Below are 27867 nucleotides of genomic sequence, written 5' to 3' on the forward strand. Positions count from 1 at the left end.
CATTCACAACAACAAAAGTAAAACATAATTTAGTCAAATATGATAAAAATGAAAATACTCAAGGTAAATTTAAATTATGAGAAAGTAAGCATATCATAACTTTAATCAATTCTGTCTGCAGAATTGTCTTTTCCTAGTAGAAAGATCAATCGATATATTAGGTAAGTGTAGTACCACTTTCGGCCACATGTTAAAGGGGCAGCAAAGGTCAGAGGCAGAGACCATCCCACGATGACGTCGGCAGGATGTAAATGCGGCGCCTCGCGGCCCCATCGGTCTTTTTCCTCTCCAGTTCTGTTAGGGCGGCAGGCCTGCGCTCTGTCTCTGAAGGTTTAACAACAAAGCAGCAAAATGATCATCTACAGGTGCATCATCAGCAGTAAGTCATGTTCAGTGTAGTCTTTCGTGTTTATTAGGTAGTCTTACAAACGCGACGGATATTTTGGCTGTCATGTTACAGGAGAGAGTTGGCCAGCAGGTTAGCTAACTAGCTAGCTAACTCGTGTTGTCGTCGACTGGAAGCTAGCGCTAGCAACATGCTAACCAGAACTCTAACGATAAGCAAAAAGTCTGCCAGTGTTAGCCGCCCTGTCGAACGGTGCTCAGGCCGGTTAGCTTTGGCCATGGTTCAACAAACGTTACCGATACGTTGGCTAGAAGTGTGACGACCGTGTGCCCTAATATAACTGGAAGCTCTTAGCGGGGGGCTATATGATACGATACAATGATAGAATTGTGACGTTAGTCGTGATAAAATAACGAAGTATACATGACGTTCAACATCATATAGCGTTAGATGCTAATGATAACGGCATCTGTATTTAGGGGGGAGGTGTCTGAGTGGCATATTTTTCTAGAGTTAGCGTTAGCTACCGCGCGGTATCCTCGTTATTTCATCACTAACGTTAGTTCCAGATGAAGATTAAAAACATGGGTTAATTAAGTTACTACGGAGGAATGTAACGTTAAGCCTGCTGTCCCGTATATAACGTTACGTTACGTTACCTTTTAGTTCATGGCGCAACCAGATGGGAGCCCTAGGATTTGCTTTGTGTTCATCGAGCGTGACTGTTTTCTTCCCGCAGATGATGAGATGTTCTCGGATGCCTTCAAAGTTAAGGAAACTGAGCTCTTCTATGAAGTTGAAGGAAAGGTGAGTTGGATGGAAATGATTTAGTCATACTGGGGTGATACTACTTCTACTTTCCAACTCATCGGCCTAATGCAATGCCACACTGAAAACTACATTTTACCAGGTCACCATTGCACACATTTTATGAGAAAAGTGTAAAGTTGGCACCAAATGCCACAGTTTTTCTGACCTAGTCACATAGGCCATTGCGTTGATTCTGTATTATAGGGCATGTGTAATAACACACAAAGTTGTATCCCCTTTTATTTAACTTTAGGGATCAGTAGTGTATCTCATCTTATTCACTGGTCATCATTTACACATCCATTCTTAAGGCAATTCAATTTCACTGTCCTGACATCATTTGCAGGTACATGTGTAACAAAGTGTGTGGCTTACAGCAAGCGGTGCGGGCCAAGTACAGGTGTTGCACCAAGCCATATCGAGAGGGAACATATTTGTCAAACTGTTGACCACAAAACAAACTGTGCACTTAATCAAAGCATGCATTTTATTTATGGATATATCCGTTTTGAAATTGGGTTTTAAATAGTTTTTCTTCCCTCAGAGATTCCGGTTTATATATGTGGTGACTCATGTGATCTTTTGTAGCTGACTGTAATGATGTGAGTGGCATTGTCTTTGCATGAAGTCATCAGTCAGGGTGACACATGGGGTGTGTCCAACACACGCAAAAGGAAGTTGTCATGGTAATGGAATTTAGTAAATGGTTCAAAGCTACAACCCAGCTGTGACCACAAACGTATGCAGTCATACTGAATATTACGTTCGTATGATTTAAAGAAGTTGCGATTGAGGATGTTCGTGTGACAGGTTTAGTTGTGCATTTTTAAAAAATCTCACTTTGGGGAATTATGTTTACCTACCGGCAAGGTGTTCACTCATCCTCCAAATGTGTAGCTATCCCCAGCTGCCTTGCCCTTTGTCATTGTCAGTGATTCATCATATAAAGGGTGTTCTCCGTCTCTCCAATCTGCCCTGTTTAATGTGTCTAGACCGTCACCAGGACAGAAGGCTTCGATGAGGCTTTAATTTCAGCCAACGCCTCTGCAGAAGAGGCATCAGAGAGCACCGATGCTTCCTCTGTCTCTGGCGTAGACATCGTCCTCAACCACAAACTGCAGGAGACGGGCTACGACAAGAAGCAGTACCTAAAACACATGAAAGACTACGTGAAGGCGTGAGTATTGGTTCCGTAGTTTCAAGTTGGATTGATGCACAACTGTAACTTTGCTACTTTGGATCTCATCCAGACTGAGATTCTTTAAAATGTAATTTCTGTTTTCATGTGAAGCGTTAAGGCCAAGCTGGAAGAGACCAATCCAGGGAGAGTGCAGGCCTTCGTGGAAGGCATCACACCAGAAGTTAAGAAGATTGTGGCAAATCTTGGAAACTACCAGGTATTAATAAAAACGACGTCTGTTCACAAACCCATATTGTAAAGCACTCGATATCAGCTGTTGTCATCTTCACTAGCGTCTCTATGAAACCTGAGGACGGACAATTTTGCTGATAGTCTGACATGGCGTCTTTGTCTCCCTGCAGTTCTTCACAGGAGAGTCGATGAACCCAGATGGCATGGTTGGACTGCTGGACTACCGCGAGGATAACATCACACCATACATGCTGTTCTTCAAAGATGGTCTGCTGGTTGAGAAATGCGTAAGTACTCTCCTCCAAATGTTTATTTATTTATTTTTTTTATTGTGAAAACATTTTGGCATGTCAGTTAGCATTTACACATAGGTGTAAATATCTTAAAATGATGGCAGAATTCAGTTTAGCTGCTTCAGTTCTAGGGTTCGGGTAAAATGTGTGAAGTCATCTGCATGCTGGTGAACTATATGCTGCGTTAGTTTTTACATAGCTCATTTTAATTGGTCACAGAATATATTAATCAGGATTTTTGAAGATTTACAGTAGCTAAAGAGTAGAGGGCTTTGATCCGTTCTGATAACTCCTTCAGCTTAACCAGCAATTTTTCATTGTTTAAAACATTCAGTGTATTTCTCTTTCCTGCAGTAACTACCTGGAACTACATCTGCTTTTCAATTGGCTGCTGTTTTCCAAATGGGGCAAGAGTGGACAGAAGGGGCGCTATTTTGCATCGAGACGGAACAGAAACATACAGCCCATGCCCATGGCTGGGTGAATCAAGCACGACTGGTCATTGAATACTGTCAACATTTTTTTCTTTTTGGCTTTTGCAGTGTTTGATTTTCATCCCAGGATTGGCCCAGTTTTTGTGAAAATCAGGACAGTGGACTGAATGAGGGTGTTTTTCTTCTGTCTGCATACTATTTTAGCTAAGATCTAGACCTCCTCAGACATCTTATGGTTGCATTAAATACAATTCCATCAACAAGAAATATTTCTGGTTTAATTTGACAATAAAATCTCATACCACCATGTTTTGTTATGATGTATATTTTTGGGATGTGTGCTACATTCAAAAAGGGAACTTTTGAATTTCTGGAGTTAAATTGTACATAACTGCAGTCTTTAAAAAAAAAAAAAAAAAAGTTGCAAATTTTTGGCTTTTAAACAGTGAAACTTGCTTATCTATAATATATTATTTATTTTTTTGAATGGGGATAGTCCATTAGTGACCACCAGAGCCAGCTGTTTGAGTTCTGATGTGACCTGGTACATTACGTCCTTTCATTGTAAAAGTTGAATCAAAACAGGCTCGTGATCGCACCGTGACCAGGTGTTTGTGGGTGTCTCCTAGTGTAAGACATCAAACGTGGTACTGACACTCCACATTGTTTGAAATCTCTAAACCAGAGCAGTAGTAGGTTTCTTCTGGGCGTAGTCTGGCTCAATGTGCACGGCAATGTAGTCTTTCCTACTTTTGATGGCAAGAGAAGTTGAAAAAGCTAAACCACAAGACATGTTTACTATGATGGGTTTTCTAAATAAATGGATCCCTAATGACAAAGAGGAAAGTAGAGCTTTTCCACAGATGTTTGACTTGTCACACACAGGTGTAATTAACCTGTATTGCAATAAGAGGAACAAAGTCTTTGTTGCTCAAGTTTGACAGTGGAGCAGGAGAGCAATGTTTGTCTGTACATAAACCAGTTAAAAGAATGGTTCATTTATAGGGGTGTGACGAGACGAGATTTAAAAAAAAAAAAATTAAAGAAATCCTCGATGAAATATATGAATGGAAAATAGTTTTTTTATTCAACTGAAAAATCACAAAATGCAAAACAATTTAGGTGCATTTTGAAATCAACTATTAATGATGAATGTTATTTAACTTTTCACAGTAAGTGTATCAATAACCAAAGTACTGCTCTCTCAAAACTGTGCAAACAAACAACAAAAAACCAAAATGTTGCCACACAAAGGATTTAAAAGTGGCAGGGGGATCTTCAATTGTAATTTCACGCTCCATCACGCTGACATCACATCGCCTCACGAGACAACTTTTCACCTCGACGCGAAATCTCGTCATGTTTTAATCTCGCGAGATCTCGTCACACCCTTATTCATTTAACTTGATAAAATTTGCATTGATTGTTTTGTTGCCACCTTCCAATTTGAGTTTCAAAAAAACTTGACACATCACTATGAACAATGTCTGTTTATTCATGTTAAAGTGCTGGGCTAGCTAGTGCATAGCAAACTTCCACACAATGTCAACTTAAATATGAACTCAAAAACATCACATAGTGCCTGCATAATATCTACATCTACAGTATATTCATGAAGTCAGTCAAAAAAATCTCAACAGGCACTAGTCCGTCTGCATCTCCTCTTCCTCAGCAGACTGGTAATGGCGGTACTCTGGCTTCAACTCCCAGGTGCTTTGGTGAGCCCCCTTGCTGTTGTACGTCCCAATTTCCCTCATAATTTCTTTCAGGTAGGTCTAGAGAAAAAAAATAACAGATTGTGACAATCTACCTTTATCAGTTGTATTTGAGATATGAATGTATGTAGACATGAGTTGCATTTTTGTGTATACTTTGTTTTTAACAGAACAGACATATGTGAGACACCTGTTCTTTAAATATTTCCAATTTATACATCTTTTACCAGAATATTATTTGAAAACTATAGTTACTAGTTAGTCTACACTTCAATTTAGAATAATAAAGAAAATAAACAAAGAAATTAGAATATATAATTACGTGTTAACAATCCCGGTATATAAAGTTAAAAATAGCTACCTTTGTGGTAACATGTGATCAGTGTGCAATGGAAGCCTGTACGACGGCTGACCAATCCTACTTCTATAGTACATGGTGGTTCCCCTGTAACTCTGCTTGCTAAGACCTTTCCCCTCTGCAGTGACAGTACCGTTTAGCTTCATGAGCGGGCAGCAATCCAAAACAATGCTAGTGTGAAATACCGGAGCTGTGCAAGACCAGTCAGGGGTGCTGTGTTGGAGACCCCACTGTCCAACGACCACTGGGGGGCTCTGTTGAGCTTGAAGGGATGTGTGCCAACTGCACATAATGAATCCCAGGATTTTCATAATGGGCATTTCAGTTACTTTAGTTCAGTTAATTTGAGTGTTAGCCAAGTGCTTTAGGAGAGAAATGATTGTGTGGAGTGTATTGCGGCGTTTGACTCCTACTCAGCCGATGGTTACGCAATCAGTTGCAATCAGAGGAAGAGGAGGACCTCAAGGTCTCATGAGCACCTACACATTGCTGTTCTCCGCGAGCTGGAACCAATCCGCTGCACTGTATCGATTCATCCCATGGTGTCTGTGTGTGTTTGAGTGTGTGTGTGTGTGTGTGTCCACACGTTGGCCCAAATTCAGCCACAAAAGATAGCTTGAATAGGCATGGACGTCATGCAGTGGGCGATTGGTTCCAATTTAACAAAGCAAGGTGGATAGTGGGCAGGTGTATTGTTTTGTTTTTCCAGCTATATTGTTGCGTGTGTGTTGTTGTGTTGCTCACCACAGGTTGTTTGGTGATGTCCACCAAGTCCTTAATGTTGTAATACTGGTGCTTCTCAAAGGCAGAGAAGAGCATGTCCAACACGACCTGCCGCTCAGCCCTCACCATCTTCCCCTCCGACTTCTTCTTCTTCTCGTGCTCCACCTAGGAGTCATACTAAATGTTAACACTACTGATGTTAATATTAACAATGATGACACTTGTAATATTATTAATTTATCATGTAATAAATTTAATCCAACGCTTTTGGACCCTTTATTCTCATATAACAATTTGATTACAATTCATACAAGTCTTAAAAAAAGCTTTGTAATCGCCTGAATATACATGTCAATTCACTGTATGCCTGTGTGTAAATGTTAACCTGCAATAAATTATGATGACATAATGTACCTATTAAGTTTATATTTCTTTCTGTACCTTAAGATTCATGTTACACTCAAATTACATAACATATACTTATTATCTACTGCACAGTACAGTGCAAAAGTCTTAGGCAGGCGTGAAAAAAATGCTGTAAACTAAGAATACTTTTAAATAGATAAACAATGATTGTTTATGTTTATCAATTTACAAAATGCAAAGTAAGCAAACAAAAGAAAAATCTAAATCACATCAATATTTGGGGTTACTACCTTTTGCCTTCAAACCAGTATCAATTCCTATAGGTACACTTGGAAGACGGTTTCATGTCACAGGTGGCAAGACTGAGCACAGCAACAAGACACCAGGTAGTTACACTGCCTCAGCAAGGTCTCTCCCAGACCAATCCTTCAAAGCAGACTGGGGTTTCAAGCACAAACAGTCGGCAACGTTGAGGATCGTAGACGCTGTGGTCAGCCAAGGAAAAGTTAGTGCAGTAGATGAAAAAAACATCACGCTTATTTCTCTTCGAAATGGGAAGATGTCCAGAAGAGACATCAGCTCAGAACTGGCAGAAACCAGTGGGACCCAGGTACACACATCTACTGTCTGGAGAAGTCTGGAGAAGTCTGGAGAAGTCTGGAGAAGTCTGGAGAAGTCTGGGAGAAGTCTGGAGAAGTCTGGCCAGAAGTGGAATTCATGGAAGAGTTGCAGTCAGAAAGCCAGACCTCTGACATGGAAACAAGGCCATGCGCAACACCATCAGGGAGGCCCCAAATTTATTCTGCCCAACCCCAAACATACAGCCATGGTCATAAAGAACTATCTTCAGTCTAAAGAAGAACAAGGAGTCCAGGAAGTGATGGCGTGCCCCCCCCCCCGAGCCCTGATCGCAACATCCCTGAGTATGTCTGGGACTACATGAAGAGACAGAAGGATTTGAGGAAGCCTACATCCACAGAAGTTCTGTGGTTAGTACTGCAAGATGTTTAAAACAGCCGACCAGCCGAGCTCCTTCAAAAACTGCGTAATGTACCGAGAAGAAGTGATGCGGTCTTGAAGTCACACCAGATATTTACTGGATTTAGAGTCCTCTTCAGTTCTTTCACTGTTTTTTTCTTTTAATTGATGAGAACTATTAACACTTTCATTTTTGAAAGCATTCTTAGTTTACAGAATTTTTTCATAACTGCACAGTACTGTGTGTATATCTATATCTATATATATATATATATATATATATCTATATCTATATATAGATATATATCTATATCTATATATATATCTATATCTATATATAGATATATATCTATATCTATATTATATATATATATATATATATATATATATATATATATATATATATATATATATAGTTCTTACATTGAAATCGTGATTGGCCACCGGCTTGAAGACGGTAGTGACGGCTCTCTCCAGCTGCTGTGACAGACGCTGAGGCTTGGTGGATGCTTTAATCTGCAGCCTGACACACACACACAATCACACACACACAATCACACACAATCACACTTTTTTTTTTTTTCTTTGATCCAACTTGATCTCTGTTGACAGGTGTCCCTGCTGGCATGGGGACAACGGTCAGCACCTCGAGGTACAAACTTCCCATTAAGTAACGGCAGCTGCTCTGCTTTCTCTTTATTTATTGTGGGAATGCTGATTCAGCAGTTAGTTTTCCGGTTGTTCCGAACAACGTTCTGTCACCTACTTCTACTCTACTAGGACTTTTTACCACTATTTTCAAAATATGTTGGCCTTTTTCGACTCACTGTACTACGACTTTATATATTCAACATACTATAGCACGACTTCTTTTGACATGCTATGACTTTTTTTCAACATGCTATACTTTGACTTTGTTTTTCGACATTGAATATTATGACTGTTTTTTTTGACATACTATGACTTTAATGACTTTTTTTCCACATACAATATACAGTACTATGACCTTTTATGTTTTTTCGAGATAATATGATTCTTTCATGACTTTTTTTTTACCTTTTCATCACATGACTTTGACATATTTTTTCATTACTTTTTTTGACATACTATACTATGACTTTTCCATGCCTTTTTTTCGACATACTATACCATGATTTTTTTAATATACTATGATTTTTACTTTTTTCAACATACTATACTGACTTTGCATACTATAGATTTTTGACATTCTATACTAAGATTTTTTTTGACGTACTATACCGACTTTGTTTTACGTCTTTCGACATACTATCCTATGACTAACTGTACTATGACTTTATGACTTTTTTGACATGCCAATGCTGGTCATTTCTCCCCTGATTCCAGTCCCTTTACTGCCAGAACATGTCCGGTTGTATAATATTTGGTTTAGAAGCCTTTATTGGTGATTTTTCAAGTCCTGCTACAGTATAAACGCCGTTGTATTAGCTCGAGCTACAACTAGTTAATTAGACAAAACTGAAACGCACTGGAGAGTCCAGGAAACATGCAGGCCAATCAGAGCAGACTAGGCTTTTTAGGGGGAGGGATTAAAGAGGCAGGCGCTCCTACAGAACTTCTCGTAGATAGGGTGAATACAGGTGCAGCAGCCATAGGCAGTATGAGAAAGATGAAATGTTTAAAAAAAAAAAACTAAATTTTTTTTTTAATCCTGTAACATCTAGGGTCAGTAAAGTGATTTCCTGTGTCTTACTGATCTAATGGCTGACACACAAACGGTCTCAAACACTGAAGCAAACTGTGTTGTGTGTTAGCCTTGGGTTGTATTGTACCAGTGCATCTGCCACAATGATCCGGTTGCTATAGCAATACCATGCACTAACGAGCTGGAATAACAGATTCCGATGAAGAGGGGACAGAAACCACTTAAAAAGGCAGAGTGGACTCGAGTGTTTAGTGTACACAAATGAAAAGTCGCAGCAAGACCTCTGTCAACACGTCAAACTTTTCTACTCCAGAGGGAATTAATTCATTAAAAACACTTTGTGTTGTCCAGGGTTAAAAAAAAAAAAAGACTATAAAAAATAGAAAGCTATTTGTGTGCTCATTATTCCACTAATTCTAAGAACAATCCATCACTATTTAGTATGCAGTTATGTGCAGTATCACACACTGCACATAAAGTTTTTTGAGGGGTGTAGATAATACACCACAAGCTTCCTAATATTGATACTGGAAAGTTCAAGGGAGTGAAATAAGTTTGAGGGCTGATCTTTCTGTTATAAACGGTTTTTAAAACATCCACTTGCTGTATTTCAATTTGCAGTATCTCCCATTCTTTGCTACATCCCATAATGCTATTTATTCAATCATAAGGTGTTTCTGAGCTGAACAATTTCAAAGTTCACTTACTTCTTCAGCTTCATGTAGTTGTCACTGACAACCGGTCTGCATTCAGCTCTGTGCACCACCATCCCCTCCAGACTGATTTCATCTACAACAAAGAGTGACTCAGCTGCTTAATCATGATTCAGACACATGCGCAGACAAAGGGAGTTTGTTGGAGGAAAAAAAAGGAAAACTCTTAATCTAAAGTTCCATATTTTGTTGTTGTAAAATGCCAAACCTATGTTGTCAATGCATTGTATTTTTCAACCTAACAGGACCAATTCTGCATCATATAACCACTGTGAGTTGTGCCGTGATGACATGTGACTCTATGCCATCTCTACCATCCAATGTGACAAAAAGGCGGTACTAGTAAGACATGAACCAACACACACACATCATTTCTGGTTCTGGCTTCTTAAATGTGAAGATTTGCTGCTTTGCTCTATGTTACGTCATTGTCAACTGAATATCTTCGGGTACTGAGCAATGTTCACTATTTTCTTACATTTTATGCGCCGTATTTTTCATTGAAAACAAATTGACAAATTAATAAAAAATGGAAATAAACATTATTTGCAGCCCTTATACATTGTTTTTCTAAGCCTCCTTTGCGGATCTAGTTCATCAGAAACACATAGCTAAATACAGTACAAGACAGTCTTGTAATGTACCCTATATCCATGAAGCTTATAGTTTTGAGAATAGATTAGAATTAAAAACAAGTTATTATATAATGCAATTTGACAGCACCACAATCAACCCCCTTTTGACACAGTGACAACAAAGACAAGCTCAGGTTCAGGCTTTGGCTGAAGAACCTGTGTTCAGACATGAAGACTGCTATTTACTAACGCTCCGCCATCCAATCTTACACAGCAGGAGAGGATCTGCAAGGACCACGTCATCCAGTGTGGTTTTCTATTTTTAACCAATGTGCAAAAATGTATAATTTGGTGACTGGTAAAATGTAACAAACTCTTCTTGTCCAGTCAGTCAGTCAGTCAGTCCCCCTCTATCTCCCCTTTCATTTCTTCAGCTGTCCTGTCACTAAAGGTCTAAAATGCCAATATATATACGTACAGGCCAAATTCTCTTGTTGAGCTTCAAGAGGTAGTCACCTGAAATGGTTTCCCAACAGTCTTGAAGAAGTTCCCAGAGATGCTCAGCACCTGTTGGCCCTTTTGCCTTCACTCTGCGGTCCAGCTCACCAGAAACCATCTTGATTGGGTGACTGTTAAGGCGCAACACTCCATCACTCTCCTTCTCGGTCAAATAGCCCTTAAACAGCCTAGAGGTGTGTTTGGGGTCATTGTCTTGTTAAAAAATAAATATGGTCCAACTAAATGCAAACCGGATGGGATGGCATGCCGCTGCAGGATGCTGTGGTAGCCATGCTGGTTCAGTATGCCTTCAGTTTGGAATAAATCCCCAACAGTGTCACCAGCAAAGCACCCCCACACCATCACACCTCCTCCTCCATGCTTCAGGGTGGTAACCAGGCACGTAGAATCCATCTGGTCACCTTTTCCGCATCGCACAAAGACACGGCAGTTGGAACCAAAGATCTCAAATTTGAACTCATCCGACCAAAGCCCAGATTTCCACTGGTCTAATGTCCATTCCTTGTGTTTTTTGGCCCAAACAAATCTCTTCTGCTTGTTGCCTCTCCTTAGCAGTGGTTTTCTAGCTGCTATTTGACCATGAAGGCCTGATCTGCGCAGTCTCCTCTTAACAGTTGTTCTAGAGATGTGTCTGCTGCTAGAACTCTGTGTGGTATTCATCTGGTCTCTAATCTGAGCGGCGGTTAACTTGTGATTTCTGAGGCTGGTGACTCAGATTAATTTATCCTCAGCAGCAGAAGTGACTCTTGGTCTTCCTTTCCTGGGGTGGTCCTCATGTGAGCCAGTTTCGTTGTAGCGCCTAATGGTTTTTGTGACTGCACTTGGGGACACATTCAAAATGTTCACAATTTTGTTTTTGTGTCTGTGCCTTTGTGTGACACAGAAAAGGTGACCAGATGGATTCTACGTGCCTGGTTTTCACGGTGAAGCATGGAGGAGGAGGTGTGATGGTGTGGGGGTGCTTTGCTGGTGACACTGTTGGGGATTTATTCCAAACTGAAGGCATACTGAACCAGCATGGCTACCACAGCATCCTGCAGCGACATGTCCTCCCATCCGGTTTGCATTTAGTTGGACCATCATTTATTTTTCAACAAGACAATGACCCCAAACACACCTTTAGGCTGTGTAAGGGCTATTTGACCAACAAGGAGAGTGATGGAGTGCTGCGCCTCCACAGTCACCAGACCTGAACCCAATCAAGATGGTTTTGGGTGAGCTGGACCGCAGAGTGAAGGCAAAAGGGCCAACAGGTGCTGAGCATCTCTGGGAACTCCTTCAAGACTGTTGGGAAACCATTTCAGGAGACTACCTCTTGAAGCTCATCAAGAGAATGCCAAGAGTGTGCAACGCAGCAATCAGAAGAATCTAGAATATAAGATATGTTTTCAGTTATTTTACACTTTTTTGTTAAGTACATAATGTCATGTGTTCATTTATAGTTTTGATGCCTTCAATGATAATCTACAATGTAAATAGTCAAAATATAGAAAGTGAGCTCATGACAGTTTCTGGTAGATAACCACAATGGTGACGCATGAGCAAAGGAAATACGACACCATGGACAGGCAACCAAATGACAGAGCGTGTCCTTTATTAAAATGACAGAAATATTTTGGATAATGTAAGAACCCAATTCATCAAAATATATAGCAAGGGCCTAGTCGTTTTTAGACATTTTAATGTGGAAAAATTACATGACTCTTTAAGGAGGATTGAAAATGCTTTTTGATACTGATGTATTGGTACATTAATGTAAGTGAAGGACCTAAATACTACACAACTGCCAGTAAGCCTTTCATAAAGCATTTACAACTCCTCTCAATGTGATCCTTTTAGCTATTTTTGACTGATCTTGAACATGAACTTTTCATTTGTTGCATTTATTTTTCAAGCTGTTCATAAGGGGCTTTTCCAATTCTTTTATCTGTCCAACCCACAACCTTTTTCCAAAAACCTTTGATGCCACTTATGCTCCTCTCCATCAGTATTGAGAGCCGCTGTCATTGTTTTCTTTTTTTTTTTGTGTGCAAATTTCGAATCCATCGTCCAGGAAAATGAGTCCAGTTGGTGAGCGTTGGCGTTATATTGGCAGCAGCTCGCTCCATTGTTCATTGTTGTATGATTTGGCATGGTTTGTATATCTGGACAAATAAAAGGTCTGAGAAACCACTACATTTCACACCCACCAGTTTACAATACCAGCAGAGAGAGACACACTGACACACTAAAAGGGCAAACAGAGAGAGAGAATGTCTACAGGGAGCGGTAGAGGTCAAGAAACAGGCGGTGAGGCAGGGAGGAGGGGGGAGAGAGGCTGTCAAACTTGTTGTAATGTTGTCTTAAAATTCCATAAACAGTTAATGATCCTCAGGTGTGGAATCCTGTTGGTAAATCATCTGGGAATACATGCCAATTGACTCTTGTCTTCACACTTCCCTCACTTGCGCCTTTTCCTTTGGTCTGCCACTTAAAATCGTGGGGGGGAAAATGCAAAGGAAACATACATGAAAAGACGTGCGTCATCTGAAGCCACGTCAGTTTCTGACGAGGGCGGCACAGCAGGATCACCTGTCACTCAGTTCCAACTCCTCTGTGTTGTCCTAGCTGTGTTTCCACAAATAATGTGATTATAACAAGGGTGCATATTACCACCGCTCGTGCTGTTCTTGTTTTATTGATGTCCTTCTACATGACAAACCATGGTTTGTCAAACCACAATTAAATTTAAGTGTACCTCACTGCACAGACACTGGATGCACAGGAGCAATTTCTACTGACAGCAAAGAATGTTTGTATTCATTCATCCATTATTGTCTCCATTCATTGAAATTGTGCTTCTGAAGTTTTAATGAATACTAATTGGAATGCCAGAAACAGGCAGAACTAATTTAATGATGTTAAAGTGGCTATTTGTAACTTTAAGTTTGTTTACTCTAGCAACCGCTTTGGACAAAAGTGATAAGTGTTTTTACCACACCTGCTGTCGTAAAGGTATTTTCTTTACAGCGCTGTACATTACCGAGTTAACGTTAGGGGGAGGTCATATAGTTACAATTAATGTTTTGCTTGGACAGAAAACAATTCATTTACAATAAAAGAATAAGTTACAGATGCATCGTTCCAATTCCAGTGTTGCATACAGTAACCTTTTTTGTATGTCTCGTGAGCCAACTGTCACTGTGTCACAAGCCAAAGCATTAAAGTGCTCTTTCTATGCTCATTTTCAGGTTGTATGTACAAGTTGTACTAGAATAGGCTTATGTGGTTTAATTTTCAGAAAACACTATATATTTTTTTGTACTGCATATTGCTGCAGCACCTTTTTTCACCCTGTGTGTTGAGTTCTCTGTTTTAGCTACAAAGTGAGACATTTTACGTCTGTTCCATCTTTGTTGGGAGTTGCACACACGCAGTAAGTACTGCTAGCTTGTCAGTTGCAGAGTATGAGGGAGTGCCACGCTAGTAGCCAGGTGAGCATTATAACATGTGCTACAAAGTGATGCATGTTCGTCACAGAAGTAAAGGCTGGACTACAAGAGAGCTGTTTGGAGCAGTTTGTGAACAGTGTTTTCTCTGGAAGATGATAAGTCCCTTTGGTGTGGACTTTGGGCTTTTAAACACACATTAAAGGGGAAAAGCCAAAAACCATAATATGAGCACTTTAAGAGTTTGTAGTAGTGACCAACGTACTAATGATTTTACAGTTACAGGGGGGTCAAGGGCAAAGAAAATAGTAAGCCAACACAAACACGGAGTAAAAGGAATAACATGTCAGCGCCATGTCAACCATGTCATGGAAAGAGAATTGAATTTAATGTAGGCTACTGACGTACAACCACATCGCACATTGTAAAGTTATTTTATACTGTAAATGAAATAGACATTACATACCTGAGGGCCAATTCGGGTGAGTTTTGAATCATTTACAATCCCGTAATTGTCTCCATCTGTTGAAAGCCTTGCGTTATTGCACGTTGCCTTTCACTTTCCCTTTCAGCTTTAAGTTGTTCTTTGTTTAATTTCCTTCTTTTCTGTGATGGTCCCACCCCAGTATCAGCCATAACTACTTGCTTGTTTGCAAGACATGTCTGTTTCTTTCATGGGGGGGCCAAATTCTCTGGGTGGTCAAAGCAAAGAAAGGGGAGGTAACCTTGCTCCTTATGACATCATAAGGAACAGATTCCAGATCGGCCCGTCTGAGCTTTTATTTCCCCAAAGGTAGCGCAGGATGCCCAGGGCTCGGTTTACACCTATCGCCATTTTTAGCCACTGGGGAACCATAGGCAGGCTGGGGGAACTCATATTAATGTTAAAAAACCTCAAACTGAAATTGTCATGCCATGGGACCTTTAAGAAACATTACAATTATTTTATTAAAGGATTTAATTCACTTTAAAAAGGTATGTTTGGTATAAAAACTGAAATTATTAATATTAGGCCTGCACGATATTGGAAAAATCTGACATTGCAATGTTTTTTCCCCCTACAATTTATATTGTGATGTGAGAAAAGAAAAAGTAATTTTTAAAAGATTACTTTAATAGCTCTATTTGGAAATAATAAATCATTCTTGACTACTGCAGTGATTTTGTAGGGAGTGCATCTACATAGAAGAAAAAAATGAAAAAGGATCTTTTCTAATGTGAACCATTCTTTGTTGAACTTTAATGCTTTACAAACACCAAAGTAAGTAAGCGCTGTGACTAACGTTACTCTTCTGAAGTGATTTTGGAGAGGGAACTTAGGAAGAAATATGATGGTTGGCTAGCACAACACCATTGTATTCATATAATAATCAATCCAGGCTAACGTGAATGACAGTGACTGCATGTTGCTTCCTCTAAATGTCAGGTTGTGGTCGACTAGCGGGGCCAGCTCGTTAGTTTGATAAATTGATCCGACCTGCATGTCACGTGCACTAGCAACAAACTGTGTATCCAAGAACAATTAAATCAGTGGAAATGACGTTAGATCAGACACAGACTTCTGTAGTAGACTAGTGTTACGTTTCCAGCCTCGCAGCCCCGAACCGTAACGTTAGTTAGGACGGACGGACCCCTTGGATCTTGGCCGGTAGCATTTTTCTGCGGGGGGACATGGTCGGGAGACGTAATTATGTTGGATTAATCACGTGATTTAATTTGTATTTGCAGCGAACATAAAACACTGTCAGCTGTAGCTTCACTGACTACCAATCAAAACTATGCGCATCCCTGCGTCAGGGTCAGCTGCTGCCTACGGGACTTTTCTACACACAGAGAGCTTCACTTCCCATAACAAACCCTGTCGGACTAACGTCACATACACACGCTGCCCACATGGCTACCTGTCTGCCCACATGGCGTCAACATTGCAACGTCCTGCGATGTGACTATTGGGCATGCACACATCGCAATGTCGATGCTAAAACACAATATTGTTCAGCCCCAATTAATATATTCAATATATATTTAAATGACTGGGTAGACAATTAAAACAGATAAATAAAAGTGTCAAGCTTTGGGTGCAAAGGCAATACTTGCCACTAGGATCGACTTATTGTAGTTTTTCTTTTCCAACAAAACTAAAGAATTTAACTTATTCAGTTCAATTTTATTTATAGTATCAATTCATAACAAGAGTTATCTTGAGACACTTTACAGATAGAGTAGGTCTAGACCACACTCCAGAATTTACAAGGACCCAACAGTTGTAGTAGTTTCCTACAGAGCAAGCAACAGTGCGACAGTGGCGAGGAAAAACTCTCTTTTAGGCAGAAACCTGGGACAGACCCAGGCTCTTGGTAGGCGGTGTCTGACGACCGGTTGGGGTTAGAATGAAGTGGCAATAACAGTCACAAAACTTATCTTTAATGCCACAATCACCATAGTAACCACCTGACATCCTGTGTCACACAACAGTCCATTAAGAGTCCTCAATCTTGAATCTTGAAATGCTTCGCAGTACGTATCACAGATCTCACTCATGTTCATCTTTGCATTTTCCACAAATGGATGCAATTATGTGCAATTATTGGCTAGTGAGTGCCAGAGCACTTGCCAGCAACATATCCAAAAAGCAAACCCACACACAAGAAACATGTCTGCACACCAACATCCAACACTAACATCCCTGCTGTGCACTAGTCCTGGTATAACACCCTGTTTGACTTCATCAACGCCATAAAGAAATTAAGACTGTTTCCCTCCTGCAACTGAAGTCTTCCTGTTTTCTCTCCCCAGGATCCAGAAGGACACTGTATCAAAAGAAAGAAATGTCTTTGTTATCATAGAAAGAAACATACTGGAGAGAGAGAGAGAGAGAGAGAGAGAGAGAGAGAGAGAGGACCAACATTGAATGTGGACTAACCAAAGCATGGGTAGCTCAAGGCTACTGTGAGTGGGAGGAACACTTAAGATAAATAAGAAACTCAAACATACGTTGGCTTCAATATAAAACTCAAGTGCTAGATCAATGTTTTGGTCGACACCTTCAGCAGACATCATCCTAATTCCACTTTGCACCTGTCATTCAAATCTGCATTTGATTTAAGTACGCTCACTTTTTATCTAAAGAAAAAAAAAAGCTGAGGCTGAGATGGCAGAGGGAATTATGTCAAGCAGCTGTTCCTCTTTTCATTTATAAATACCACAGATGATTGTATAACACAGAATTTGCCAAATTCACCAATTTTCTATTCTCTCTAATTTTGTACAACCTAAAATATTCAAATGGTCCAGACATACAAGTCATGTAGAGAAAGTCTCCACAGGTTGAAAACACTTGTTTGATTTTGAAGAAAAGTTTCTTGAAGAGAGTTGAGATGATTAACACTAGAGTAAACTATGTTACTTTATGTTTAGCAAGACAGCTTATTCTGCAGGTTCTAAAAGCAGGTCCCTGTCCAGACTGATATCCTCCATTAGCAGACAATGTAACATCACCAATATTGATGTTATACCAACTGTAATGAGGGAATCCGATAAGGGGAAGAGAAAAGGATTACCAGGTCCATTTCTGTAGCTTAACTGGTGTATAGTACAGCGCGGTGATGACACACCATTGACAGCTGTAGTAATGTTTTGTCATTGTTTTAGATCTAGGGTTGCACAATATTGACAAAATGTGACATTGCGATATTGATTATTCATTTGCGGTATAGATATTAATTTTGATATTTTTAAACGTATGTAAAACTACAAAAGTTATGGGAAAATATTAAAATAGATTCATAAAAAATAGTGTTTCCTTTTGGATTTATTTTAGCAGTGGGGGCAGGTCTGTCAGAACATCAACAACAACAACAACAACAACAACAAACCCCGCCGCCAAATGTTTTGATATCAGGACGATGAACTGACAAGTTGAACGTTGTCCAATTAGAACGGACCCACTGCGGTGACGTTTTTGGTGGAGCTGTTTGTTTAACAGTCGACTAGTCAAAAGCAAACATTTACCCAATAAACTACATCAACACAACAGTATGCGCAGTTAAACTGGACCGGCCCAATAACAATGAATAGTTTAGTTCTTGTTAAACTGCAATGTGAGCGGCAGTCAACAGGGGGTGCATTCTGTTAAAAAGACAACTGCAACTACATTGTGCATCTGCTCTATTTCCGATTCCGAGGCGGCAGAAATTTTGTCATGGCGGGCCGCCACTACCAAATCAAGAGAGGAAACATGGAATAACAACAACAACACAAGGTTCATTTCAACTGACAGTCATATTGGACTGGTACATGAATAAATAAATAAATAAATAAATAAATAAATAAATAACGACCATGTCTACAGAACAGGACATGTTTTACTGGTTGTACAGTATAAAATACATAATTAAAGAGAACAGGACAACTTTCTTTCGCTTTTCTGATTTTTTCCGTTTAGTTTAGTTGTCGTTATCGATTTCTTCACTTATACTGCCACTCTGTCGACAAATGCACACACGTGGAACGCTCAGCGGGGTTGTCTTGGAGTGGACCTGTGCGCTGGCGCGTACTAATGTGCAAGTAGCACAGAAACTGGCCAATGAAATGATGATCATTATAGTGTTTGAAGCTCTAAAACAAACACAACTAAGCCACATAGCCAACTCATGTTGTGTTCACAATTACAGAGGACTGCATTTAACACGAATATGTTAAATACAAAACAACAGCAAGTCGGTACAGGCTTGCCGCGGTAATCTGTGTTTCCAGTGTTCCACGATGGCCTGGCATACACCAATTACATTACTTACCCACCAACTCTGTCATATTGTTTTTACAGAAATTATACCCATTTAGATAATGTTCGTGTATTAGTGACCACTTTAATACTAGCCGGCGTTATCAACATCAGACGGCGGATACTACAATGATAAACTGAAGTGTCTGTACAGCAGCACAGAGTAGCAAAGTCATGTAGTAAGGACAGTTTACCGACAAAACGATGGTGGAGGATTTGGTGTCAAAGCAATAAGCAATAGGGCCTATTTGGCAATATTTAATAGGGAACCTGATAACGTTAAGGAAGCAGCCACCTCCCAGGCGGACTGAGTTCAGATACGTTCAGCTCCGCAGTGGAAGCACGCCCGGAAAGGCCAGAGATCAAAGTAAGTGCTCCGCAGCTATTGAGCATCATTCAAGAGTAACTTCTCTTGTAAAATTGTCATAAGTTATTAACCAGTGGGAAAAAAAAGTCCTCATTGTGGCATCCCTAGTGCAGACACATATTACAAAGCACTGAATCTATATGCTAATAAGCCCTAAATGTGACACAAGGTTCATTAAACTGTCTCTATTCCTGCCACTGAACGTAGATCTACAAGGGGGCTTGGGATTTAGACAAAAACATAAGGATTCATCCAAAGAAAACCATAAGATAATAATGTGATGGGGTGGCCCTGCAATGATGCAGCTAAAAAGGGCAAATATACTGTGAGTTGGAAATCAACGAATCAATCAACCCAACTGCGGGTCTTCATGTAGTCCAGCTTTTTATGCTTCAATGAGTATTTACTCAATTTTAGTTTTGTTTCCATTGTTTTGTTGTGAGTTACTTTGCCTCTTTTTCACACTTCAACTGAAAATATTCATAAACACTATATTACTCTTACAAAGACCCCCTAGTTTAACTCCATTTTGTTTTGCACGACAATTTTATTTGCAGAAATTATGTTTTTGTGTCATATACAGTACGTCTGTTGTACAAAATTACTTATGTAAAGAATAAGTCAGGAACAAAGTCTTGATTGTATGTCAATTTTAAATTTATAAGCATGCTAATGTTACGCTTCAGAGATTCTGCTTGAGCATAAGGAGACCCAGCATGTTAAGACAGCGTAACGGAGCGAAGACCCTTGTGTGTATGGTGGACACTAGCACATTGGCTGGAATTGCAACAAATCATTTCCAAAAACCACAACAGAGCTTAACCATGACCATTGCATCGAGTGGACACTTCTGGCCCCAAAACAAATCCTCAATCTGTCTCCAAGTTCTAATCTGCAATCAAGACAAAAGAACTGAAGAACAAAAGATGCTCCAGTGTGACTAAATCAGAGGCTGACTGATCTCTGTGAAACATTGATCGTTTACTGCACTTAAGTCAATTTACGATGTTAAAACTAAAAACAAACCAGCAGAGTAAATAAAGAAGCGTATTCAAGTTTGCCATAGTAATACAGATCAGTATCAACTGTATTGCACTGTACATGTAAATATGCATTTAGTTAATTCTTTGAGAGTAGAGAAGTGAAAAATGGTCGAGTTAAGACTGTAGGAGGAGAGAGACAGATATGAGGGAGAGGAGGTCACTCGTCCACCCCCTCACGCTCATCTCTTTCCTCCATCTGCTCCGAGGCCTTTTTCCTTAGAGCTCTGACCTTCCTAATGTTAAAACACAACAAACGGCTTGCCGCCCACCAGGTCACTGTCCATCATCACCGTCTCTGGGTAAACTATCCCTCTTCATCTACATTTCACTATATATCACCTACAACCACACCTACATACAATACTAGATCTAGAGCAATAAATAAATAAATACATACATCAGTCAAAGACCTTCATCAGCATGCAACACGGATACTGTGCTTCAGTAGTGTCAAACCACTGCAGCCATAGTTCTTTTTTCTTTTCAAGTTTTACTAACCTTAAGCCCCATTCAGTTTCTACAAAAAAAAATCTTTCTCACAAACTCAAGATCTGACACATTGCATAAGTTGCTTTGGTTACTGTGCCTGTGGCTATTCATGTGACTCTGGCTCTCTGCTCCCAGATAACTCACTTCCTCTCGGCTCTCTTGGATGATTTCATTGCTTCTCTAAAACACTCTCTTGCCTCTTATCTTGGCTCAGATCCGATTTAAGCCTAGTGACCCCCTGGTTTGGGTTAAAATGTAAATTGAGATAGATCTTTGAAGTGGTTTTAGCTTTCAGGAATAGTGATCTAAATACTTTAATAAGACATGGGGCCAAGAGTATAAACGATGTACAGTATACGCACAAAAGACAAGTTTACAAAAAATAAGAACTTTTAACAAGGGTAACACATATCTCTCTCTCTCTCTCTCTCTCTCATCAGGGCCCACCCTTTTCACTAGCTGTTTTGTCTGCTGCTCATATTGTTTGCCTCCTTCTAAAATAGAAACACCAAAGACCAGAAATCCCAAGACTGCATACATTTGGTTGCTACATCATTGAAAGACCCTGTTCTTTTACAAGTAGTGTGCTGCCCATGTCAACCCACTCATTTACCTTGAAAATACCAACAAAGATTTAGCTGCAAAGACACATTTACAACTTGATGGTTTTGTTTGAATTTATTTACACTGAAGGTAATATTTTATTTCCCTGTTTACATCATTACCTTTCCCATATCACTGCTGATGATGGTTTACAGGTTTATGTGACAAGATACAGCTGCTATAAAAAGCTTAATGGTAGTGCATAATGACAGACGATCCGGCCTTGTTATGGCGCTTTGCCAATGCAACAGATCTGGGGAAACTGCTACTTCTCTGCCATTCTTTTCTCTGGACATGCCTACTCGATCTATGGTTAACTGTAAGAGTGAAAATCAGTCTTGTGTATGTGCCCCCAGTTTGATAATTACTGAATTGTGTAAAACAGAAATGTACGTATGCACGACTTTAGAAATCCGATTAAAAGACATGCATTTTTCTGAGTATAAGCATCTCTGGTACATGTTAGGGATGGGTCAAGACTTTCAATTATAAATAATCAAATAGTTTATTAGACTATTGTCTTGTTCTTAAATTAAATATTGTCCCGTTTTTACCAGCGTCTGGTAGTAACATGGTACTATCACCGGCAAGCGCCAGTAAAATGTGGGTGGCGTGTTTAGTTCAGCTCTTTTCTGCGGAGCATGTGAGAGCGGGGAGTGCAAGGCTTTTTCGCGAGGAGCGGAAATTCTCACTGTTCCACTCCGCTCTCATAGCATTTGATACAGCTCTGTGAGATTATCTTTAAAGAATGGTCTAATAGTTCCCAGTCAATATTAAGTAGTATTTTTGCTTGAAATGTGAAATCTTCCAATGAAATTAATTTGTGTGCCTGTACATTACTCTATTAGGCATAAATGCAAAACATTTCTCTCTTCACACCACACACACACACACACACACACACACACCACACACACACACACACACACACACACACCACACACACACACACACACACACACACACACACACACACACACACACACCACACACAGTCTTGTCTATACATGACAACATGAAAGCATAAAGAGGAGGGGGAGGTGAAGGCACTGATTGGATCTCCAAATATAATTTTCCATTAGAGCTCATCTCTACCAAGCCCAGAGGCTGCTTCATTAAGGAAATTTAATGATTCCTTTCATTAACGGTGAAGTGATTTTCCGATGTCTAACTGCATTCAGCCCACTCATTTTGACTGTAACATGGACTAGCAGCATCCAAATGCCACAAATAGGCTTCAAAGTGCTTCTAACGCAGAGAAAATTGGTGGGCAATTTAATTACCAGTACTAGTTGTTAGGGTTGGGGTCCAGCTGGCCGTGGGTTTTTGTTTTGTTTACTATTTTTTTCGTATTTTCAGTGGTCCTGCCCTGTTCTGTTTGGTTTCTCCCTCTCTCCTGCCAAAGCCAGCTGACGACGCACACCTGCTCTTTATCAGTCATCAACTGCTCCCGCTGCTCACACCTGCCTGCCATCAACCATCTCCCACAGTACCCACCCCGGCTCTTCATCCACTCTTCGCCTGAGCGTTGCTCCAGTCATACTGGTGAACCTCGTCAGCGTTAACCTTACAAGTTTCATCTCCTCGTGTTCCATGTACTCACCTCTCTGTTTTCTTCCCTGCAGTTCCATCCTGTCTTCCTTACCTCCGGTCAGCTGGCTTCAAACCCCACGGCGCCCCGCTTCCATCAGCCTCTTTGTGTCTCTTCCTCGGCTCATGCTCCCGGTTCTCCCACATTCCACCTCCCGTGTCTCCTCCTCTGCTCCTGGTCTCCAGATATCCTCACATCCCGAGTTTTCCCATCCCAAACCTCCTGTCCTCCACTTCCCTGTTCCTGGCGTCCATCTTCCGTTTCCCCAATAAATATTATTATTATTATTGAGCCGTGCACTTGAGTCCGTCTGTGCTACCGTAACTAGTGGTTGATTTCTCACCCATAAAACATATTGGCTATTGGAAAGTTTTTCAAAAAGGCTGCAGCATGAATTTCAACAAGGTAAACTGAAAAATATCTTAAGACTGCAAAGCAACTTTATGTGACTGGACTATAATATGGAATGTGTCATATAGAATATGTCACTGTGAATATTCATAACAGAGTGAGGGTTTCTCAAAGACTCCTTAATATAATTTGTGGGTGATTTAAATATTTTTATGTTTGACACAGTAATTTTATTTATGATGATACAGGTAGTTACTGTATTGGTTAGTTGGGAGAACGATGTCACCTGGACCACCTTTATTATCTGCACAAGGAAAATGAATGTAAATAATTTAATGTTAATAGGAGAAGTCAGGGCATCACCCAAGCTAGTAGGATTCATCATCTGGACACTAGATATCTGCCCCAAATGTCTTTCTTGGCAAGTAATTCAATAGATGCCAGTTATTCCAGTCTGCGCCAAAGTGTTGGACTGAACAACACATCCGACATGATAACGAATGCAACTTAGGTTACAACTGACAAACACTGTTAATCAACCCTCCAAATGCAGAGTATCAATGGTTCTGCCACATGCAGTTTAACATGGAGAAACCTCAAGCTTGGCAAAGCCGGCTGAGCCTAGTTACAGTTGCTAAGATGTAATTGGACAATTTCTGCCCGAGGGAGGGGTTTATCAACTGTCACTGTATTTTGCCTCTGGCAACATGTCTGACTTTCTTGGTCTCATGCCTCCACAACTTAGATTTTTCTATGTTGCAGTTTCATTTTTGACAAGAGTGTTAATCCTTTCTCACTGATGTTGCATGATTGTAGATCACTATAGATTTCATGCGTTAATATTTAAAGTGGTTTAAAAGGTTTGTGCTGAACGGACTATTCACATTTTGTAACAACATTCAGGATTTATATCAAAATTTAACATTTTAAAAAGTCCATAAAACATTATGCAGACCATGTGACAATAATGCGCCACTGAAATCCATGTCAATATGTATTCTTTAATACTTCATCTTTATATTAACTTTCACATCACACACACACACACACACACACACACACACACAACACACACACCACACACACACACACACACACACACACCACACACACACACACACACACACACACACACACACTCTATACAGTAGACAGACTTCCATAATGAATGTTGAAGGCAAGGGATTGACAGCTCTGAGCTCATATGAGACCCTATTTTAAGTGGTTGCCATGCCAGCTTCACAGCAGTCAGCGACTATATGTTAAACCACCAGCTCTTAGAGCAGCTCTATGAATAATTCATCACCTTTAAAAAGGAGTCCTTGCTTGCAGCATTTTGGGAAATTTGATTTGAATGTCCTAAGCTTTCAGTTGATAAAGACACAACAGCTGTGACAAACAGATTCTCACTGACTTTGAAGGTAACAATTGTCCTTGATGCGCCAGTTTTAATGAACAGGAGGCAGAAAGCAGGTCAAACCTCCCACAATCCTTTCTGCTGCATCTTGGCCTCATTTGCAATTCCAATTGAATGTTGTTGATGATGGTAAAACTAATCACTTATGATTAGAAAATCGTCATGGAGACAGAGAGAGCTGTCACTCTGGGATCTTTCAACAGATAAACCCAAAACGATGTATTTTAGTAACCAGCTGGGTTTAAATAGAGTGTTTCAACTAAAACAAATTCTTATTCCTCTGTAATGCCCCTCCATTTACAGGAATAGCTCTAAGGTAGGTGACAACCTGTTGCACAAATACAACACACCTGTTGCTCAGGTTTCCTTTCAAGGGAATAAGCAGTCTACAAAGTATGATCACCTTATTTTTATTTAGTTTGCCAGGAAAAGGGACGGGAATTTTTTAGGATTTTGATATCTCTCAAATTAAAATGTTAATGTTTAAATGCTCTTGCACGCAGAAAAAATACACATTTAAATGTAGTGATGTGGGTCAAAACGGTACCAAGTTTAAAACAAATTATATATATTTTTTAATTTATTTTTACTTAAAAATTAAAAGTGATGAGAATTAATGAGGTCTCTTATATTGGCCAAGAGCAATTACAATGTTGTGATTATAATTACAAAGTACAAAGACAAAGAGCATCTTCTGAGATAAAAGACAACATATCATTGATCATGATAAATTATTTTATGCAATACGCACACGCACACACACACGCACACACACACACACACACAAGTTAGTTTTAGACTACTGTACCATTTACAGCTGCTGTTTTCTTGTTAGCATTAACTTTCAAACACAAATGTGATTTACTTCAAATTCTCTTTTGAGCATTCTGAAGTGTATTTAAGTTTCCTAAATACGGGCCAAGGAAAATATAATTTGTCTCTCCTCTTTCATCACCACTGCTAAATATACAGCTGCATGCAACAGCAGCTTCAGTTCTACATCTACTTTGCATGCGATGCTGAGAAGTGGTCTCAAGTGTGATCCCACAGACTTTGAAAAATGCAAGATCGTGGGCGCAAAGAGGGCGAATCCAAACTGTGAAAGTACAGTTGCTCTTTCTCAACTATATGGACCAGAACTTAATGCACACCATCTATTTTTTGCTAAGTGAGAGATGGCCCTTGATAGAAGAGCATTAGTGGTTTGAGCCACACTATAAGTAATCCAATAGTTACTAAACTATGAATGAATTTAGGGGTCAGAAAGAAGCATACACCCATTAACGTTTGGTAGATGCAAAAAGCTCTTATGTCTGTAGGACCAGTATTAACACCAAAGCCATCAAGTTTCTTTGTACAGTCACTCTCACAACGTGTAGAAACTGTTTTCAGTGGTCCACTGAGGTACTGAACAAAAGGTCACTTTATCTGGACACATCTCTTTAAAACTTTCCAACTTTCATGATGCAAGTGCTAAGGCTGTTACATTATAAACCACCTTGTACTGGAGACATTTTATTCCCCCACAGTTCCCCTACATATCCGTTCAAATTGCGGGTATGTGTATCCTGTGTAACTATTCTGTACTTATAACCTTATTACTCTAAATCATTACAACTTAAAAAAACAAAAACCCTGGTTCTAGCATCTCCGTTTCAAATATTTACTAGTTTACTTTGTCTTTTAAGGTAATAAACTGAATATCTTTGAGGTTTAGATTGATGGTGCAAACAAGACATTTAAAGACAGCATCTTGGGCTGTGGAAAACTGGGATGGACATTTTTCGGTTTGATGAGGTTTCATAGACCAAACAATTTCCTGCAGATGAATCAATTTGAAAGTAATAGTTAGTTGCAGCCATACATCTCATCTAATCTACCATCCCAGCACCCTGCTACTTTGTGATGTTCAGGACAGGAATTCATAATCAGTGAAATACTTGAATAAACAATATTTGGCCACGCAGTAGACTGAGACACAAATATCCCTGCAAAGCAAGCCCACTGTCTCTGATGCGCTGCAGTGACATAAACTGACATGATCTAGGTTTTTTGTCGTCATTGCCAGACTCCTGTGCAAGCGCTGATAAATTATGCAAATTGACTGGCATTGCCATCCTGCTGTAAAAAAACGAACATCTGAAGTAGGCTACAAACATTTTTTACTTCTTGCTGGTTGCAAAAACAAGTTGGCTCATAGAGGTCTATGAGAAAATGACCCTACTTTTGACTTGATGGCCGAATTTCCACACTCAAGGCTTCAAAACAGTAGTTCACAAACCCGTGGATGACATCACTGAACGTCCATTTATTTTCACAGTCAATGAGGCCAAAGCATTAGCCAATTCTATCATGACCAGACCACCACCGACTGTAATTGGTCCATTTCCTCCACAGGAAAGTCAGCGCACACACAAGACACACACAAGATTAATGCACAAGCAACATTTTCTATGAGAGAGGACTGCTTGTTATTTTGCAAGAAAACAGGATATGCTATGTTTAAAAGCATCCCCTGTTGCTTTCATTTACATAAGGCTAGCAGTCTACTTCTCCCTAACATAACTAGAGAAGAGAAAAAGCATGGCAGTAAAGCCCTAAATTAAACTCCTTTTCAAAACAGATTCCAGTTCACATGTAGCACTGTGAGGTAAACAGATGGATTTGGCTGCAAAGGAAGTTTGATATTCAGATTCACACAAGCTGAGACAGTTTCACACCACAAAAATGATGGAAGCAACCCCCCCCCCCCCCCCCTCAATCTGGTGCATGTGTGTGTGTAATCTTTTTATCAAAGATAATTAGGGAAAGAGAGCAAGCAAGAATGGAAGCGCTCCAGAGTCTGTACCCTTCTGTTGTTTGCTCTTATATGTCCACTCTCCCCTCCCTGAATGTGACGCTGCCTGCCC

General features: G+C 39.9%; 2 protein-coding genes across 2 annotated transcripts in view; one reads left to right on the plus strand and one right to left on the minus strand.

Annotated features, from left to right (window-relative positions):
* Positions 1–185: 185 nt before the first annotated feature.
* Positions 186–3562, plus strand: tpt1 (tumor protein, translationally-controlled 1). The gene is made up of 6 exons (XM_032528845.1): positions 186–379; positions 1086–1153; positions 2149–2333; positions 2448–2553; positions 2699–2815; positions 3176–3562. The coding sequence occupies exons 1-6, from the start codon at positions 352–354 to the stop codon at positions 3176–3178; spliced, it is 507 nt and encodes a 168-aa protein (XP_032384736.1). The 5' UTR covers positions 186–351; the 3' UTR covers positions 3179–3562.
* Positions 3563–4726: 1164 nt separating this feature from the next.
* The window catches only part of LOC116697559 (general transcription factor IIF subunit 2), a 45829-nt gene continuing 22688 nt past the window's right edge, over positions 4727–27867 (minus strand). Inside the window, exons 5-8 of the mRNA XM_032528844.1 lie at positions 9787–9868; positions 7819–7918; positions 6073–6216; positions 4727–5030 (exon numbers count right to left, since the gene is read on the minus strand). Of these exons, the coding sequence (XP_032384735.1) occupies positions 4899–5030; positions 6073–6216; positions 7819–7918; positions 9787–9868 (458 nt within the window). The 3' untranslated portion in view covers positions 4727–4898. The remainder of the gene's footprint in view (positions 5031–6072; positions 6217–7818; positions 7919–9786; positions 9869–27867) is intronic.

Source organism: Etheostoma spectabile, chromosome 11 (assembly GCF_008692095.1).
Source record: "Etheostoma spectabile isolate EspeVRDwgs_2016 chromosome 11, UIUC_Espe_1.0, whole genome shotgun sequence".
In the NCBI taxonomy this organism is placed as follows: domain Eukaryota; kingdom Metazoa; phylum Chordata; class Actinopteri; order Perciformes; family Percidae; genus Etheostoma; species Etheostoma spectabile.